Source organism: Scyliorhinus torazame, chromosome 18 (genome assembly GCF_047496885.1).
Source record: "Scyliorhinus torazame isolate Kashiwa2021f chromosome 18, sScyTor2.1, whole genome shotgun sequence".
NCBI lineage: Eukaryota > Metazoa > Chordata > Chondrichthyes > Carcharhiniformes > Scyliorhinidae > Scyliorhinus > Scyliorhinus torazame.
In genome coordinates, this window is record NC_092724.1 from 117,671,584 (window position 1) to 117,692,673 (window position 21,090).

The 21,090-nt window shown below is 47.3% G+C and overlaps 1 protein-coding gene across 2 annotated transcripts in view; it reads right to left on the bottom strand.

Moving 5' to 3' along the window:
- LOC140395443 (bMERB domain-containing protein 1-like) overlaps positions 1–21,090 on the bottom strand; it is a 166,618-nt gene that overhangs the window by 29,512 nt on the left and 116,016 nt on the right. For both annotated transcript variants that reach the window (XM_072483203.1, XM_072483202.1), the window contains 2 exons: positions 6,575–6,689; positions 6,185–6,258 (listed from right to left, as the gene is read on the bottom strand). In XM_072483203.1, the coding sequence (XP_072339304.1) occupies positions 6,185–6,258; positions 6,575–6,689 (189 nt within the window). The remainder of the gene's footprint in view (positions 1–6,184; positions 6,259–6,574; positions 6,690–21,090) is intronic.

Sequence of the window (21,090 nt, forward strand, 5' to 3'; positions counted from 1 at the left end):
GATTGTGCAGCGCGGACAGCCGCGCAAATTCAGCAAGAGATGGTGCCTAAAATGTTAAGTCAGACTAAACGATCTACTATAAATATGTCTGCTTCTGACAAGTCAATGCCAACCATCCAAGACGTCATAAGGTTACAGGAGGACGCTCCTGAGAGTGATAAACAAATGTGGAAACAGTTAGGTTGTACATATGATTCTGTTTCCTCTTTATGGACCACGTCTGCACATCAGACTTGTATGTCTGATGTACTGGCTTTATGGGTCACTGAATGTGTACACTTTTCAACTCATTGTGGGGCTCGAGGGACTAGTGATTTGTTGCTGGACACTTGGGGGCACCCTAAAATGCAGGGGTTGGCCCAGAGTATCAGTAATCGGTGTTTGATTTGTCAGCAATATAACACCGGCAAAGGTATCCCTTGTGGGATGGGGCAAACCCCGTTGCCCAGTGGTCACTTTGAGACGCTACAAATGGATTACATTGAGTTGGAAAGGTGTCAATGTTATAAATATATTTTGGTCATTGTGGATGGGTTCAGCAGATGGGTTGAGGCGTATCCGACTACCGATAATAAAGCTGCTACTGTGGTTAAAGTTCTGGGGTGAAATTCTCCCCCAACGGCGTGATGTCCGCCGACTGGCGCCAAAGACGGCGCCAATCAGACGGGCATCGTGCCGGCCCAAAGGTGCGGAATGCTCCACATCTTTGGCAGCCTAGCCCCAACATTGAGGGGCTAGGCTGACGCCGGAGGGATTTCCGCCCCACCAGCTGGCAGAAATGGTGTTTGTTGCCCCGCCAGTTGGCGCGGAAATGCGGCGCATGCGCGGGAGCGTCAGCGGCCGCTGTCAGTTTCCTGCTCATGCGCAGTGGGGAGAGTCTCTTCCGCCTCCGCCACGGTGGAGGCCGTGGCGGAGGCGGAAGGGAAAGAGTGCCCCCACGGCACAGGCCCGCCCGCGGATCGGTGGGCCTCGATCGCGGGCCAGGCCATCGTGGGGGCACCCCCCGGGGTCAGATCGCCCCGTGCCCCCCCCCCCCCCCCAGGACCCCGGAGCCCGCCCACGCCGCCTGGTCCCGCCGGTAAATACCAGGTTTGATATACGCCGGCGGGACAGGCAATTTCTGGGCAGGACTTCGGCCCATCCGGGCCGGAGAATCCAGCGGGATTCCCGCCCCCGCCCAATCTCCGGTACCGGAGACTTCGGCGGGGACGGGGGTGGGATTCACGGCGGCCAACGGCCATTCTCCGACCCGGCGGGGGGTCGGAGAATGACACCCCAGATGCGGGAAATCATTCCCCGGTACAGTATACCAGCTCAGTTGAGTTCTGATAACCGGCCTCATTTTCTTGGACAGATTAACCTGCCTCCCTTCTCCAGTGCTATTTTCAGGTGTGGAGCATGATGGGGTGGCTACGCACCGTCTGTGTGATATTCGGCCTCACCTCGCTTGGAGTGTTATTGGCGACGGACATGGAAAAGGGAAATAATATCTACATTTGTAACCCCAACCAAATTACAAGGACATTTCGTTTATGCAGAGGTGATGTTCTTCGCTGCCCCCATATACGAGGACATGGTATCGACTCATGGAAGGTCATCAGGATAACGGAAAATGCAGGAGTCATGAAGCAATTGCACCGGTCCCGGCGATGGGAAGGGAACATTATATGGACATTGCCTTGTTTTTGGAGTACATGTAAATTTGAGTTTGGATGTGTTAAGATTGGTGCGATAAAGGTAACATCAGACCATCAGGAGAAGGTAGGAAGATGTTGTGAGAGAGAGAGGGGGACTAGAGAGAGGACAGAGCGTGTGAGAAGGGGAGTACAGCTAGAACGTAGGTTATCAGGAGATACACTTTATTTAGTTAAAGGCCTCACTGAGGAAAACCCGGGTAGTATGAATCTCTTCTACCAGATTTACCACCGCTTGTATGGCCACGGACGGGTTGTCGGCTACCCGAACCCCGCAGCGGTGTCTAGGTTATTTTCTGTTTCACCGCTTTGGGGCACTCCCCAAATGGTGGTTCATTGTCAGCATTCCGAGTCACCGCCCGAGCAAGTCACTCTTCCTTACGATCCGGGTTCAGCACCACCGGCTATTTGCCTTCCCCTTCCTCGGGATAATTCCCACTCACAGTATGATAGGCTGCAACGGTGGAGGTCGTATATACCTAGCCACTTCACTCCCAATAGGGATTCCCGGTCATACAAAAATTGTTTCAGCAGTGAAGGATACGGCTGTTTGCTGGTAGAGGTGGAAACGAATATAACATGTCTGTTCCCCACCTGTACAGACAGGAGGTGTCATATCACCCTGGCGTCTGGCCAATGCGTTTGTTACAACACCACTGGCGTTCTATTGAACGCCGGCATCCAGCTCCTTTGTGGCTGGGCGAATGTCTCTTATATCACTGTTGGGACTAGGGCTTTCCGCATTGCTAGGCGGCCCGAATGGGCGTTCCAAAGCTGGATAAACTGGGCTACTGGGGGATCCCTACGCAACCGATATACTGATTGTGATGCTCACCTGTACACGGAACAAGGATACTACTTTTTTTTTTTTAATGGTACAGCAACTAATGTTTTGTCACCCCCATTTCCCCGCCAAATTGCTATTGGGACTCTAGTCCCTACCACAGTCCCCTGCCCCTCGGCGTGGATGCTGCATAATCAGTTAGCACGCCGGGCAGTCTCAGCTGAATTCTGCGAGAACTGGAAAAAACCTCAGGTTCTCGCACCCAACCGGGGCCCCTCAGCCCGGTGGGGAATTCGGAGCGTCTTGACACTGGGAGGTGTGGGGGGTTCCTTGGCTGTCAGCGATAGGAATTATTTTATTTGTGGCCTTACCATCTTGGGAAATGAAACCTTGGAAGCCCTCGGGGCAATAACCAAGGAATTGTCTCAGCTGCGGTTGTTTGCAATGCAGAACCGGTATGCTCTTGACTATCTTCTGGCCCGTGAGGGTGGGGTATGCGCCATAGTACAGGGCAAGTGTATCATGGGAGTTCAAGACTTAACTGCTAACATCACTAAATTTATGGATCACATACGGGATCACCTGGACGGAATGCAGGATCCTGGCTCTTGGGGTAACTGGGGATTTGGAGGTTGGAAAGACTGGTTGATAAATATGGCCATGTATTTAGCAGTGGCTATTGGCTGCATCTTTGTGGGCCCAGCCATCCTTAAATGTGTGATGGGTAGAATGCGGGGTACACTGGAACAGATCAATGCCCCTAAAATCTTGGCTGTCAAAATCCATGAGGGTGCAGCAGATGAAGGGGGGCTACGCCAGGAATTGGAAATGCAGCGATGGATCTTTTTAGATGAGGGACCGTAGCTATGGATTGGATAGTTCGGTTATCATGGAATGATAAAAGGAGGGAATGACGAATGTGATATAAAATAGTTACTTTAGAGATATTAGTTTCTGTAATGTAGAGATAGGCCAGTCTCATTCTGGTGAGTTCACAGACAAAGGATTTCTCCAAAAAAAACTGTATAAATCTAATTCTATTTCCAGTTCTCTCTTGCTCTGATGAAGGGTCATCCAGACTCAAAATGTTAGCTCTGTTCTCTCTTCCCAGATGCTGTCAGACCTGCTGAGATTTTCCAGCATTTTCTGTTTTTGTTTCAGTTCTGGTTCAGTTCTGTGTTTCAAACTGCTTTCCACTTTACCCCGTGTAAATTGTTTGTCTCTTGTATCTTGTTGTTTGACTCACTTCAAAAATCTGTCTGTGGTTCTAGGGGGCAGGCAGGCAAGTGGGTTAAGGCAGTCACCCCTTCCCCTCCCTTCCAGAACCAGGATAGGCTCCCCCTTGTCCTCACTTTTCACCACATCAGCTTCCGCGTTCAAAGGATCATCGTCCACCAGTTCTGCCAACTCCAGCATGATACCACCACCAAACACATCTTCCCCTCACTCCACCTGTCAGCATTCTGCAGGGACTGTTCCCTCCAGGATACCCTGGTCCACTCCTCCATCACCCCCAACACCTTATTGAAAGATGGAACAGGTTTGTGGGGCCAAATGCTCTCCTGCTGCTCCTATTTATTCGCCTTTGTTACATTTCTAAAGGATTCCTACAGTGCAAAAGGAGGCCATTCAGCCCATCATGTCTGCACCGGCCCTCTGAAAGAGCACCCTACCTAGGCCCACTCACCCACCTTATCCCTGTAACCCATCTAATTTGCACATCTTTGGACACTAAGGGGCAATTTATCATGGCTAATCCACCTTATCTGCAAATCTTTGGACTGTGGGAGGAAACCGGAGCACCCGGAGGAAACCCACGCAGACACGGAGATAAAGTGCAAACTCCACACGGACATCACCCAAAGCCAGAATTGAACCCGGGTTCCTGGTGCTGTGAGGCAGCAGTGCTAACCACTGTGCCATCGTACTGTCCAATTAAATGCCAATGATCACCTTTAGATACCCCTTGCATGGCACATTGGAAAATCAAAGCCATTGGGCGGGATTTTCCATGCAGCCTGCCATTGGCCGGTGGCGGGGTCTTCTGGTCCCGCCGTTGTCAACAAGGGTTCCCGTTGAATGAATCCCTTGCCACAGGGTGCACCATCTTTGGGGCTGGAAGATCCCACTAGCGTGAACGGCTGGAAAATTCCAGCGATTCTTTTCAACCCCTATGCCACTTTTTTCCAATTTCCTGCTTCTCAAGCATTCTGAACAAAAGTGAAAAGCTTTCATATCCAGCTCAACCCACAGGTCAGCTAAACCCCACACCCCACCCAATACTTTGTTACCTTGATACATTCACCTGTATAACACTTAGCTCCTAAAGCACCTTTTCCCTACTAAATTCCTTATTCAGGTTTTTGTTGGTCAACTTTCCCAGAGACTTCCTTGCTGACCTCTAATCCTTCATTGGACCAAATCTGCCTGCTCGGGTGTCTGTCAAAGGTTCTATGGTACTATTTCAAAGGGAGCTACCCCAGCGTCCTGGCCAATATCTATCCCTCATTCATCATCGTTAAAAATGATCGGCACAATTTCACATTGCAGTTTGTGGGAGCTTACTGTGCGCAAATTTCCAACCACATTTACATTACAATAATGACCACACTTCAGTATTTCATTGGCTGCAAAGCGCTTTGAGGCACCTGGTGATCATGGAAAGCACGATATAAATGCAAACCTTTCATCCTCTCTTTTTGGAAACACAAACTTATCCAAAACTTAGCCGTCTACATCGGATCCCACCCAAAATCCTGTTTACTTTTACTCCTGCCTCCAATGACCCATGTTGCCTCCCTGCATACCATCCAACGAACTGATTGAACAATCCTCATCTTCATCTTTGATATCTCCATGGACTCACTCCACGATCTCTTATCAGCCTCCTTCAACCCTATATCCAGATGGCTTCCAACTCTGGCCATTGATAGATCTCTGGTCCCATCATCCCTCCGCCCACCCCCCATTTCTGACAGGCACTTTCAGCCACTCCAGCCCCACTCTCTGGAATTCCTTCAGTAAACCCCTCTCACTTCAAAGGCCCCCTTCTCAAAACCTGGAGTTTGCTGAAATCATGCTTCGGGCATTCTTTTTGGGATATGAATTTAAACCTAAATTCCCTGCGAACACCAACAGCATCTGGCAGAAGATTTAAAAAAACTGTAAACAAGCACAACAACCGGAGGAAAGTGAGGAACTCAGGCCATATTTTCCTTCTTCAACGACACAAATTTCAGTCTCCGACTATCTTGCCATCGTTCATGCACATTTGGCACAGTGTTGTTTAAAACATTACATTCGGGAAGAGCTTCAACTTTTGGGACGATGCATACAAAACTGTATTTAAGGAAACAGAAATTACAGTGCGGTCCCAAAGTGGACATATATTTGCATCCTTACAAACCAGTATAACTGCAGCAAATTTCCCTGTCCATCTCTTTAACTTGGGGTAGAGCCATTATGATGAGTCAAGATGTACTTGGAGGTAGCGATCAATTTACGCAGGTACATTATTAGATGCAACCAACTTGTTCCCAAAAAACAAAAACAAAGGTTGGATGGTGGGGGAGGGAGAGAGAGAGAGAGAGAGAGAGAGGGAGAGGGAGAGAGAGAGAGAGAGAGAGAGAGAGAGAGACAGGGAGAAACATTCAGAGGTGACACAAGCAGGAAAAGAATCAGCGGCTCACGACAATCAAATACCTACTTGTTTTTTTGGAGCTGGCCTTTGATAATTTTGCCTGCAGGAAATCAGCCATTTCTTTGTCTTCCTCCTTTTCTCTATAGTGAAAGCAATGAAATTCAGTCATCACTTCTTATCAAACATTGCATAGTCGATTTATTCAAAGCAACTACATAGTTTACCAACGCAAAAAACTGCAGATTCTAGAAATCTAAAATAAAAATCCGAAATCCAGTCATATGTATTCAAAACGTTAATTTGGTTACTCTCTCCTCAGATGCTGCCAGATCTGCTGAGTTTTTGCAGCGTTTTTATTGCCACTTTATCAACCCGTATTTGATCATTCAAATTTCAAATCCTGATCCGGTGTCAAAATTCATTTGAAAAAGGCTTGTTTAAGTTACGTTTCTGTACCTCAAACGTTCAAATTCAACATCATCCACAAGAAAATCTCTCGTCTCCACCAGCTTGTGGATCTGTTGCAATAATTCTTCTTCCTTCTGTTTATCTTCATTTGATTTGTCCTTATCTAGATTTACAAATGTGAATGCCTGTTAGGTCAGTATTTACAGAGAAAGATTTTATTTAACCTATCTACCGGCGACACAGAGGTTCCCAGAAGTAGCTGAGTCACATAGACTAGTAATGGCTCAATTCTGATCCCTGGTCTGCAGAGAATTAACAGAGCTGCGGGGACAGTGGGAGTGCTACAATAAACACTGCTTTAGCTAAGGAAGGGGAAACCAGCTGTGGCTCAGGTGGTATATTCTTGATCTTGAATCCGAGGGTTTTTGGTTCAAATCCCACTCCAGAGTCTCAAGCTGAGAAAATCCAAGATGACACGCAGTGCAGAACTGAGGGGCGGCTGCATCGTCAGAAGTGCTGTTTTTAGGATGGGATGTTAAACCAAGGTGATCTTTAGGATGGGATGTTAAACAGGTGGATGTCAAAGATCCCACAGAACCATCATGAAGAGGTGCAGGTCCTGACCAGTTTTAATCCCTCCATCAACATAACAAACACTCACTCGATAGCCCAGAACCTGAGTATTGCTGAAAAGAGAGACATGTTGCTGAAGCTCTTCATCTTGCACTCATCAGGACAAATACAAGAATGCCAAATTTCAAAAGGTCACAACAATTTACTTTTTAATCCCTAATTGCCCTTGAGAAGGTGGTGGTGAACTGCCTTCTTAAAACACTGCCGCCCATTTGGTACAGGTGCACCTACTGTGCTGTTAGGGAAGGAGTTCCAGGATGTTGACCCAATGCCAGTGAAGGAACGGCGATATATTTCCAAGTCAGGATGGTGAGTGACTTGGAGGGGAATTTCCAGGCGGTGATATTCCCATGTGTCTGTTGCCCTTATTGTTCTAGATGGTAGTGGTCGTGGGTTTGAAGGTGCTGCCTAAGGAGCCTGCAATGCATCTTAAAGATGGTACACACCGCTGCTACTGTGTGGTGGTGTTGATGGTGGAGAGAATGAATATTTGTGGAAGGCGTGCCAATCAAGCAGGTTGCTTTGTCCTGAATGGTGTTTGGCTTCTTGGGTGTTGTTGGAACTGCACTCACCCAGGCAAGTGGAGAATTTTCCAACACACTCCTGACTTGTGCCTTGTACGCGGTGGACAGGCTTTAGGAGGGGGTCAGGAGGTGAGTTACACGTGGCAGGATTCCTAGCCTCTGACCTGCTCTTGTAGCCACAGTATTTTTATGGCTAGTCCAGCTCAGTTTCTGGTCAATAGTAACCCCCAGAATGTTGATAGTGAGGAATTTAATGATGGTAACGCCATTGAATGTCAAAGGGTGATGGTTTGATTCTCTCTTATTGGAAATGGTCATTGCCTGGCACTTGTGTGGCACGAATGTTACTTGCCACTTGTCAGCCCAGGCCTGGATATTTTCCAGGTTTGGTTGCACGTTGACTGCTTCAGTGTGTTAGGGGTCATGAACAGTACTGAACATTGTGCAATCATCAGTGAACATCCCTACATCTGACCTTATGTTGGAAGGAAGATCATTGATGAAGTAGTTGAAGATGGTTGGGCCTAGGGCACTACTATGAGGAACTCCTGCAGTGATGTCCCAGGACTGAGATGACTGACCTCCAACAACCACCTTCCTTTGTGCTAAGTATGTCTCCAACCAGTGGAGAGCTTTCCCCCGATTTCCACTGATTCCAGTTTTGCTAGAGCTGCTTGATGCCACTTGATCAAATTTTGCCTCAATGTCACTCTCACCACACCTCTGGAGTTCAGCTTTTTGGCCATGTTTGAACAAAGGCTGTAATGAGGGCAGGAACTGAGTGACCCTAGCGGAACCCAAACAGAGCATCAATGAGGGTGTTATTGTTAAGTAAGTGCCACTTGATAGCACTGTTGATGACCCCTTCCGTCACTTTCCTGATGATTGAGAGTAGATTGATAGGGCGGTAATTGGCCAGGTTGGATTTGTGCTGCTTTTTGTGCAGAGGAAATACCTAGGCAATTTTCACATTGCTGGGTAGATGCCAGTGTTGTAGCTGTACTGGAACAACATGGCTAGAGGAGCACAAGTCTTTAGCACTATTGCCGGAATATTGTCATGGTCCATAAGCTTTGCAGTCTCCAGTGCCTTCAGCCGTTTCTTGATATCACGTGGAGTGAATCAAATTGGCTGAAGACTGGTATATGTGATGCTAGGGAGCTCTGGAGAAGACCAAGACGGATCATCCACTCAGCACTTCTGGCTAAGATTACTGTGAATGCTTCAGTTTTGTTGAAGGTGTGAGTATTTGTGGGACCTCCTCCTCCAGTGAGTTGTTTAATTATTAACCACCATTCACGAGTGGCAGGAATGCAGAGTTTAGATCTGATCCGTTGAACAAAGAACAAACAAAGAACAATACAGCACAGGAACAGGCCCTTCCGCCCTCCAAGCCTGTACCGGTCATGATACCAACCTTTGTCAAAACCCTCAGCAGTTCCTTGTGCCGTATCCCTCTATACCCATCCTATCCATGTGTTTGTCAAGATGCCTTTTAAATGCCGTTAATGTATCTGCTTCTACAACCTTCCCTGGCAACGCATTCCAGGCACTCACCACCTTCTGTGTAAAAGACCTGCCTCGCACATCTCCTCTAAACTTTGCCCCACGGACCTGAAACCTATGCCCCCTGGTGACTGACCCCTCCACACTGGGAAAGAGTGCCTGCCCATCCACTCTAAACATGCCCCTCATAATCTTGTAGACCTCTATCAGGTCATCCATCAACCTCCGCCTTTCTAATGAAAACAGTCCGAGTCTATTCAGCCTCTCCACATAGCCAACACCCGGTAACATCCTGGTAAACCTCCTCTGCACCCTCTCCAAAACCTCCACATCCTTCTGGTAGTGTGGCGATGAGAAATATGCGCAATATTCCAAGTGCAGCCTCACCGAGGTTCTATCTAACTGTAGCATGACTTGCCAGTTTTATACTCTATGCCCCGTCCAATGAAGGCAAGCATTCCGTATGCTTTCTTGACTACCTTGTCCACTTGTGTTGCCACCTTCAAAGATCTATGGACCTGCACGCCCAGATCTCTCTGACTTTCTATATTCCTAAGAGTTTTACCATTTATGGTACATTTCCCCTCGATGTTAGACCTACCAAAATGCATTACCTCACATTTATAGAACATAGAACATAGAACAATACAGCGCAGTACAGGCCCTTCGGCCCATGATGTTGCACCGAAACAAAAGCCATCTAACCTACACTATGCCATTATCATCCATATGTTTATCCAATAAACTTTTAAATACCCTCAATGTTGGCGAGTTCACTACTGTAGCAGGTAGGGCATTCCACGGCCTCACTACTCTTTGCATAAAGAACCTACCTCTGACCTCTGTCCTATATCTATTACCCCTCAGTTTAAAGTTATGTCCCCTCGTGCCAGCCATATCCATCCGCGGGAGAAGGCTCTCACTGTCCACCCCATCCAACCCCCTGATCATTTTGTATGCCTCTATTAAGTCTCCTCTTAACCTTCTTCTCTCCAACGAAAACAACCTCAAGTCCATCAGCCTTTCCTCATAAGATTTTCCCTCCATACCAGGCAACATCCTGGTAAATCTCCTCTGCACCCGCTCCAAAGCCTCCACGTCCTTCCTATAATGCGGTGACCAGAACTGTACGCAATACTCCAAATGCGGCCGTACCAGAGTTCTGTATAGCTGCAACATAACCTCCCGACTCCGGAACTCAATCCCTCTACCAATAAAGGCCAACACTCCATAGGCCTTCTTCACAACCCTATCAACCTGGGTGGCAACTTTCAGGGATCTATGTACATGGACACCTAGATCCCTCTGCTCATCCACACTTTCAAGAACTTTACCATTAGCCAAATATTCCGCATTCCTGTTATTCCTTCCAAAGTGAATCACCTCACACTTCTCTACATTAAACTCCATTTGCCACCTCTCAGCCCAGCTCTGCAGCTTATCTATATCCCTCTGTAACCTGCTACATCCTTCCACACTATCGACAACACCACCGACTTTAGTATCGTCTGCAAATTTACTCACCCACCCTTCTGCGCCTTCCTCTAGGTCATTGATAAAAATGACAAACAGCAACGGCCCCAGAACAGATCCTTGTGGTACTCCACTTGTGACTGTACTCCATTCTGAACATTTCCCATCAACCACCACCCTCTGTCTTCTTTCAGCTAGCCAATTTCTGATCCACATCTCTAAATCACCCTCAATCCCCAGCCTCCGTATTTTTTGCAATAGCCTACCGTGGGGAACCTTATCAAACGCTTTGCTGAAATCCATATAAACCACATCAACTGCTCTACCCTCGTCTACCTGTTCAGTCACCTTCTCAAAGAACTCAATAAGGTTTGTGAGGCATGACCTACCTTTCACAAAGCCATGCTGACTATCCCTGATCATATTATTCCTATCTAGATGATTATAAATCTTGTCTCTTATAATCCCCTCCAAGACTTTACCCACTACAGACGTGAGGCTCACCGGTCTATAGTTGCCGGGGTTGTCTCTGCTCCCCTTTTTGGAACAAAGGGACCACATTTGCTGTCCTCCAGTCCTCTGGCACTATTCCTGTAGCCAATGAAGACATAAAAATCAAAGCCAAAGGTCCAGCAATCTCTTCCCTGGCCTCCCAGAGAATCCTAGGATAAATCCCATCAGGTCCCGGGGACTTATCTATTTTCAGCCTGTCCAGAATTGCCAACACCTCTTCCCTACGTACCTCAATGCCATCTATTCTATTAGCCTGGGGCTCAGCATTCTCCTCCACAACATTATCTTTTTCCTGAGTGAATACTGACGAAAAATATTCATTTAGTATCTCGCCTATCTCTTCAGACTCCACACACAATTTCCCATCCCTGTCCTTGACTGGTCCTTCTCTTTCCCTAGTCATTCGCTTATTCCTGACAAATGGATTAAACTCCATTTGCCATTTCTCTGCGCAAGTCTCCAACCTAGCTATGTCCTGCGGTATCTTAAACATAGAACATAGAACATAGAACATAGAACAATACAGCGCAGTACAGGCCCTTCGGCCCACGATGTTGCACCGAAACAAAAGCCATCTAACCTACACTATGCCATTATCATCCATATGTTTATCCAATAAACTTTTAAATGCCCTCAATGTTGGCGAGTTCACTACTGTAGCAGGTAGGGCATTCCACGGCCTCACTACTCTTTGCGTAAAGAACCTACCTCTGACCTCTGTCCTATATCTATTACCCCTCAGTTTAAAGTTATGTCCCCTCGTGCCAGCCATTTCCATCCGCGGGAGAAGGCTCTCACTGTCAACCCTATCCAACCCCCTGATCATTTTGTATGCCTCTATTAAGTCTCCTCTTAACCTTCTTCTCTCCAACGAAAACAACCTCAAGTCCATCAGCCTTTCCTCATAAGATTTTCCCTCCATACCAGGCAACATCCTGGTAAATCTCCTCTGCACCCGCTCCAAAGCCTCCACATCCTTCCTGTAATGCGGTGACCAGAACTGTACGCAATACTCCAAATGCGGCCGTACCAGAGTTCTGTACAGCTGCAACATGACCTCCCGACTCCGGAACTCAATCCCTCTACCAATAAAGGCCAACACTCCATAGGCCTTCTTCACAACCCTATCAACCTGGGTGGCAACTTTCAGGGATCTATGTACATGGACACCTAGATCCCTCTGCTCATCCACACTTTCAAGAACTTTACCATTAGCCAAATATTCCGCATTCCTGTTATTCCTTCCAAAGTGAATCACCTCACACTTCTCTACATTAAACTCCATTTGCCACCTCTCAGCCCAGCTCTGCAGCTTATCTATATCCCTCTGTAACCTGCTACATCCTTCCACACTATCGACAACACCACCGACTTTAGTATCGTCTGCAAATTTACTCACCCACCCTTCTGCGCCTTCCTCTAGGTCATTGATAAAAATGACAAACAGCAACGGCCCCAGAACAGATCCTAGTGGTACTCCACTTGTGACTGTACTCCATTCTGAACATTTCCCATCAACCACCACCCTCTGTCTTCTTTCAGCTAGCCAATTTCTGATCCACATCTCTAAATCACCCTCAATCCCCAGCCTCCGTATTTTTTGCAATAGCCTACCGTGGGGAACCTTATCAAACGCTTTGCTGAAATCCATATACACCACATCAACTGCTCTACCCTCGTCTACCTGTTCAGTCACCTTCTCAAAGAACTCAATAAGGTTTGTGAGGCATGACCTACCTTTCACAAAGCCATGCTGACTATCCCTGATCATATTATTCCTATCTAGATGATTATAAATCTTGTCTCTTATAATCCCCTCCAAGACTTTACCCACTACAGACGTGAGGCTCACCGGTCTATAGTTGCCGGGGTTGTCTCTGCTCCCCTTTTTGGAACAAAGGGACCACATTTGCTGTCCTCCAGTCCTCTGGCACTATTCCTGTAGCCAATGAAGACATAAAAATCAAAGCCAAAGGTCCAGCAATCTCTTCCCTGGCCTCCCAGAGAATCCTAGGATAAATCCCATCAGGTCCCGGGGACTTATCTATTTTCAGCCTGTCCAGAATTGCCAACACCTCTTCCCTACGTACCTCAATGCCATCTATTCTATTAGCCTGGGGCTCAGCATTCTCCTCCACAACATTATCTTTTTCCTGAGTGAATACTGACGAAAAATATTCATTTAGTATCTCGCCTATCTCTTCAGACTCCACACACAATTTCCCATCCCTGTCCTTGACTGGTCCTTCTCTTTCCCTAGTCATTCGCTTATTCCTGACAAATGGATTAAACTCCATTTGCCATTTCTCTGCGCAAGTCTCCAACCTATCTATGTCCTGCGGTATCTTAAACATAGAACATAGAACATAGAACATAGAACAATACAGCGCAGTACAGGCCCTTCGGCCCACGATGTTGCACCGAAACAAAAGCCATCTAACCTACACTATGCCATTATCATCCATATGTTTATCCAATAAACTTTTAAATGCCCTCAATGTTGGCGAGTTCACTACTGTAGCAGGTAGGGCATTCCACGGCCTCACTACTCTTTGCGTAAAGAACCTACCTCTGACCTCTGTCCTATATCTATTACCCCTCAGTTTAAAGTTATGTCCCCTCGTGCCAGCCATTTCCATCCGCGGGAGAAGGCTCTCACTGTCAACCCTATCCAACCCCCTGATCATTTTGTATGCCTCTATTAAGTCTCCTCTTAACCTTCTTCTCTCCAACGAAAACAACCTCAAGTCCATCAGCCTTTCCTCATAAGATTTTCCCTCCATACCAGGCAACATCCTGGTAAATCTCCTCTGCACCCGCTCCAAAGCCTCCACATCCTTCCTGTAATGCGGTGACCAGAACTGTACGCAATACTCCAAATGCGGCCGTACCAGAGTTCTGTACAGCTGCAACATGACCTCCCGACTCCGGAACTCAATCCCTCTACCAATAAAGGCCAACACTCCATAGGCCTTCTTCACAACCCTATCAACCTGGGTGGCAACTTTCAGGGATCTATGTACATGGACACCTAGATCCCTCTGCTCATCCACACTTTCAAGAACTTTACCATTAGCCAAATATTCCGCATTCCTGTTATTCCTTCCAAAGTGAATCACCTCACACTTCTCTACATTAAACTCCATTTGCCACCTCTCAGCCCAGCTCTGCAGCTTATCTATATCCCTCTGTAACCTGCTACATCCTTCCACACTATCGACAACACCACCGACTTTAGTATCGTCTGCAAATTTACTCACCCACCCTTCTGCGCCTTCCTCTAGGTCATTGATAAAAATGACAAACAGCAACGGCCCCAGAACAGATCCTTGTGGTACTCCACTTGTGACTGTACTCCATTCTGAACATTTCCCATCAACCACCACCCTCTGTCTTCTTTCAGCTAGCCAATTTCTGATCCACATCTCTAAATCACCCTCAATCCCCAGCCTCCGTATTTTCTGCAATAGCCTACCGTGGGGAACCTTATCAAACGCTTTGCTGAAATCCATATACACCACATCAACTGCTCTACCCTCATCTACCTGTTCAGTCACCTTCTCAAAGAACTCAATAAGGTTTGTGAGGCATGACCTACCCTTCACAAAGCCATGCTGACTATCCCTGATCATATTATTCCTATCTAGATGATTATAAATCTTGTCTCTTATAATCCCCTCCAAGACTTTACCCACTACAGACGTGAGGCTCACCGGTCTATAGTTGCCGGGGTTGTCTCTGCTCCCCTTTTTGAACAAAGGGACCACATTTGCTGTCCTCCAGTCCTCTGGCACTATTCCTGTAGCCAACGATGACATAAAAATCAAAGCCAAAGGTCCAGCAATCTCTTCCCTGGCCTCCCAGAGAATCCTAGGATAAATCCCATCAGGTCCCGGGGACTTATCTATTTTCAGCCTGTCCAGAATTGCCAACACCTCTTCCCTACGTACCTCAATGCCATCTATTCTATTAGCCTGGGGCTCAGCATTCTCCTCCACAACATTATCTTTTTCCTGAGTGAATACTGACGAAAAATATTCATTTAGTATCTCGCCTATCTCTTCAGACTCCACACACAATTTCCCATCCCTGTCCTTGACTGGTCCTACTCTTTCCCTAGTCATTCGCTTATTCCTGACATACCTATAGAAAGCTTTTGGGTTTTCCTTGATCCTTCCTGCCAAATACTTCTCATGTCCCCTCCTTGCTCGTCTTAGCTCTCTCTTTAGATCCTTCCTCGCTACCTTGTAACTCTCCATCGCCCCAACCGAAACTTCACATTGGCCTCCTTCTTCCTCTTAACAAGAGATTCCACTTCCTTGGTAAACCACGGTTCCCTCGCTCGACGCCTTCCTCCCTGCCTGACCGGTACATACTTATCAAGAACACGCAGTAGCTGATCCTTGAACAAGCCCCACTTGTCCAGTGTGCCCAACACTTGCAGCCTACTTCTCCACCTTATCCCCCCCAAGTCATGTCTAATGGCATCATAATTGCCCTTCCCCCAGCTATAACTCTTGCCCTGCGGTGTATACTTATCCCTTTCCATCATTAACGTAAACGTCACCGAATTGTGGTCACTGTCCCCAAAGTGCTCTCCTACCTCCAAATCCAACACCTGGCCTAGTTCATTACCCAAAACCAAATCCAACGTGGCCTCACCTCTTGTTGGCCTGTCAACATATTGTTTCAGGAAACCCTCCTGCACACACTGTACAAAAAACGACCCATCTATTGTACTCGAACTATATCTTTTCCAGTCAATATTTGGAAAGTTAAAGTCTCCCATAATAACTACCCTGTTACTTTCGCTCTTATCCAGAATCATCTTCGCCATCCTTTCCTCTACATCCCTAGAACTATTAGGAGGCCTATAAAAAACTCCCAACAGGGTGACCTCTCCTTTTCTGTTTCTAACTTCAGCCCATACTACCTCGGAAGAAGAGTCCCCATCTAGCATCCTCTCAGCCACCGTAATACTGCTCTTGACTAGCAGCACCACACCTCCCCCTCTTTTGCCTCCTTCTCTGAGCTTACTAAAACACCTAAACCCCGGAACCTGCAACATCCATTCCTGTCCCTGCTCTATCCATGTCTCCGAAATGGCCACAACATCGAAGTCCCAGGTACCAACCCATGCTGCCAGTTCCCCTACCTTGTTTCGTATACTCCTGGCATTGAAGTAGACACACTTCAAACCACCTACCTGAACACTGGCCCCCTCCTGCGACGTCAAATCTGTGCTCCTGACCTCTCTACTCTCATTCTCCCTTACCCTAAAACCTCAATCCAGGTTCCCATGCCCCTGCTGCATTAGTTTAAACCCCCCCCAAAGAGCACTAACAAATCTCCCCCCCAGGATATTTGTGCCCCTCAGGTTCAGATGTAGACCATCTTCTGACAATCCTCAACACTATCTGCCACTCCACCAACCTTGGTGTCATCCACGAACTTACTAATCAGACCGGCTACATTTTCTTCCAAATCGTTTATGTACACCACAAACAACAGAGGCCCAAGCACTGATCCCTGTGGAACACCACTAGTCATAACCTTCCATTCAGAAAAACACCCTTCTACTGCTACCCTTTGCGTTCTGTGACCGAGCCAGTTCTGTATCCATCTTACCACCTCACCTCTGATCCCGTGTGTCTTCACCTTTCGTACCAGTCTTCCATGAGGCACCTTGTCAAAGGCTTTACTGAAGTCCATGTAAACAACATTCACCGCCCTCCCTCATCAATCATCTTTGTCACCTCCTCAAGAAACTCGATCAAATTAGTGAGGCACGACCTCCCCTTCACAAAACCATGTTGTCTATCGCTTATGAGTACATTTGTTTCCAAATGGGTATAAATCCTGTCCCTGAGAATTCTCTCCAATAATTTACCTACAACCGATGTGAGGCTCACCGGCCTATAGTTTTCAGGATTATCCCTGCTACCTTTCTTAAACAGCGGTACCACATTAGCTATTCTCCAGTCCTCTGGGATCTCACCTGTAGCCAATGAGGATACAAAGATGTCAGTCAAGGCCCCAGCAATCTCCTCCCTTGCTTTCCTCAGTATTCTGGGATAAATCCCAACTGGCCCAGGAGACTCATCTACCTTAATATCTTTTCAAAGACCCAATACCTCCTCCTTTTCGATGTTGACATGATCCAGACTCCACACACCCTTCCCAAGAATCAATTTCCACAAAGTCCCTTTCTTTAGTGAACACTGTTGCAAAGTATTCATTTCGTACCTCGCCCATTTCCTCTGGCTCAACACATAGATTCCCCCACTGTCCTTAAGTGGTCCAATCCTTTCTCTGGCCACCCTCTTGCTTTTTACATTTGAATAAAAAGCTTTGAGATTCACCTTAATCCTACTTGCCAAGAATTTTTCATGACCCCTCCGAGCCCTCCTAATTTCCCGCTTCAATACCTTCCTACTTTCTTTATACTCCTCAAGGGTTTCAACTGTTCCCACCCTTCTAGACTGTACAAGTCTCCTTTTTCCTTTTGACGAGGTTCACAATATCACTCGTTATCCAAGGCTCCCTAAACTTCCCATACTTATCCTTCATTCTCTCAGGAACGTGACTTTCCTGAATCCTAATCAACTGTCGCTTGAAAGACTCCCACATGTCCAATGTTGATTTATTATCCAACAGCCGCACCCAATTCAAATTCTTCAATTCCTGTCTAATGTTAGCGTAATTTGCCTTTCCCCAGTTTAGCACCTTAACGCGAGGGTTACCTTCAGCCCTATCCAAAAGTACCCCAAACCTTATGGAATTGTGGTCACTACTCCCAAAATGTTCCCCTACTGAATCCTCAACCACCTGTCCAGGCTCATTCCCCAATACCAGATCCAGTACTACCGCTTCCCTAGTTGGACTATCTACATATTGCATCAAGAAGGGTTCCTGGATACACCTTACAAACTCTGCCCCATCCAAACCCCTAGCGCTAAGTGAGTCCCAGTCAATATAAGGGAAATAAAAATCCTCTACCACAACAATCCTGTTACTTTTGCACCTATCCAAAATCTCTCTACCTATCTGCTCCTCTATCGCTTGCAGGCAGCTTGGGGACTGTAATAAACGCCCAACATTGTGATCGCCCCCTTCCTGTTCCTAAGCTCTACCCAGATTGCCTCATTGTATGAGCTCTCCAAGGTGTCCTCCCGCAGAATGACTACAATATGCTCCATAACCAGTAATGCTACTCCCCCGCCCCTTTTACATCCCCTCTATCTCTCCTGAAGCATCTATATCCTCCAACGTTCAGCTGCCAATCCTGCCCTTCCTTTAACCATGTTTCCGTGGTAGCCACAACATCGTAATTCCAAATACCAATAAGTGCTCTAAGTTCATCTGCCTTATACCTCTGGCATTGAAACAAATAAACTTCAAACCACTGTGTTTGAGCAGACAGGGTGATGTGGTTCTCTTATTTATGTGCTCTATTTCCCCTTCAGTTTTTACACCTTCTACGCTAGCGCTCTGGTTCCCACCCCCCTGCCATACTAGTTTAAATCCTGCCCAGTGACTCTAGCAAATCTCCCAGCCAGGATATTGGTGCCCCTCCAGTTTAGATGCAACCCGTCCTTCTTGTACAGTTCACACCTGCCCCGGAAGAGATCCCAATGGTCCAGATATCTGAAACCCTCCCTCCTGCACCACCAGTTTAGCCACGTGTTTAGCTGCACTATCCTCCTATTTCTAGCCTCACTGGCACGTGGCACAGGGAGTAATCCTGAGATTACAACACTAGAGGTCCTGCTTTTTAGCTTATTGCCTAACTCCCTGAACTCCTTCTGAAGGACCTCATCACTCTTCCTGCCTATATCGTTAGTACCTATGTGTACTACGACCTCTGGCTGTTCACCCTCCCCCTTCAGGATGTCCTGTGCTCGATTAGAGATATCCTTGACCCGGGCACCAGGGAGGCAACATACCATCCTGCAGTCTCTTTCCTGTCTACAGAAGCACCTATCTGTGCCCCTTACTATAGAGTCCCCTATAACTATCGCGCTCCTGCACTTTGCCCTCCCTGCTGAGCAACAGAGCCAGTCGTGGTGCCACTGTTCAGGCTGCTGCTGTTCAGGCACCCTGATAGGCTACCCCCCCCAACAGTATCCAAAACGGTATACCTGTTAGATAGGGGGACAGCCACAGGGTAATCCTGCACTGCCTGCCTGCCCTTTCTATCGGTCACCCATCTGTCTGCCTGTGTCTTGGATGTGACCACGTCTCTATAACTCCTATCTATGACGTTTCCACCACCTGCATGCTCCTAAGTGCATCCAACTGCTGTTCCAACCGAATGACACGGTCTGTGAGGAGCTGCCATTGGTTACACTTCCTGCAGACGTAGTCGGCCGGAACGCTGGAAGCGTCACAGATCTGCCACATCTCACAGTTAGAGCATTGTACCCCGCTGAGTGACATTTAAGCACTAGTTAATTAAGTAAAAATAATCACTCAAATCGTTATTAGATTAAGTTACGATTAACTATGTGGTCCCTGGCACCAGATTGTCACTGTAAAATTAAAAGCTAAATACTAATGCTCGACATGATGTTGAACTCTTCTTTCGCCGCCTTTGTCTCCGTGCCCACTTTTTTGGGCAAGAATCCTCCCCCCGTTCCACTGATCCTTTCATGTCCCTCCAACATTCTGCCTCCAATTGGACTCCCTCGCCGGGACAATTACCTGCCCTTGATCTTTTCATTGAGAACTGTCGACGGGACATTGGCTGTCTTAATTATTCTGCCCCCCTCACCCATTCCAACCTCTCTCCTTCCAAACTTTCTGCTCTTCACTCCGTCAGGTCTAACCCCAACTTTGTCATCAAACCTGCCGACAAAGGGGGTGCTGTTGTCGTCTGGCGCACTGACCTCTACCTCGCAGAGGCTGAGCGCCAACTCTCAGATACTTCCTCTTACCTCCCCCTGGACCATGACCAGACCACTGAACACCAAGCCATTATCTCCAACACCGTTAGCGATCTCATTTCCTCCGGATGCCTTCCCCCTACGGCTTCCATCTCATAGTCTCCCAACCCTGGATAGCCCGCTTTTACCTACTTCCCAAAATCCACAAAAAGGACTGTCCCGGCAGGCCCATTGTGTCAGCATGCTCCTGCCCCACCAAACTTATTTCCTCTTATCTTGACTCCATCCTCACTCCTCTGGTCCACCCCCTCCCCACCTACATCCGGGATTCCTCTGATGCCCTGCGCCATATTGTCAGCTTCCAGTTCGCGGGCCCTAACTGCCTCCTATTCATCATGGATGTGCAATCCCTCTATACCTCCATCCCACACCAGGATGGCCTGAGAGCTCTTCGCTTCTTTCTCGAAAAGAGGCCCGGACAATTCCCACCCACCACCACTCTCCTCCGCCTGGCTGAACTCGTTCTATCTCTCAACAACTTCTCCTTTAACTGATCCCACTTTCTCCAAATCAAAGGTGTAGCAATGGGTACCCGCATCGGTCCTAGCTACACTTGCCTTTTTATGGGGTATGTGGAACATTCCTCCCACAACTCCTTTACCGATACATTTTTTATAAGCTCTTTTTTCTCCCTAAAGATGCTGCCAGACTTGCTGAGATTTTCCAGCATTTTCTCTTTCGTTTCAAGCTAAATACTCTGCCGTCTGGTTTAGTTATTCCTCTACCTAATAAAGTAATTAGTTTTAATTAGTTTTTAGTTCAAATTTAACACAGATTCCTTACCAGCCAATCAGGTCACAGCCTTACTGTTGGTTGTGGGATTGCTTAGCTCTGTCTATCACTTGCTGCATTTGTTGTTTGAAATGCAGGTAGTCCTGTGTTGTAGCTTCACCAGATTGACACTTCGTTTTACAGTATGCCTGGTGCTGCTCCTTGCATGCTCTCCTTGCACTCTTCATTGAGGTGGATG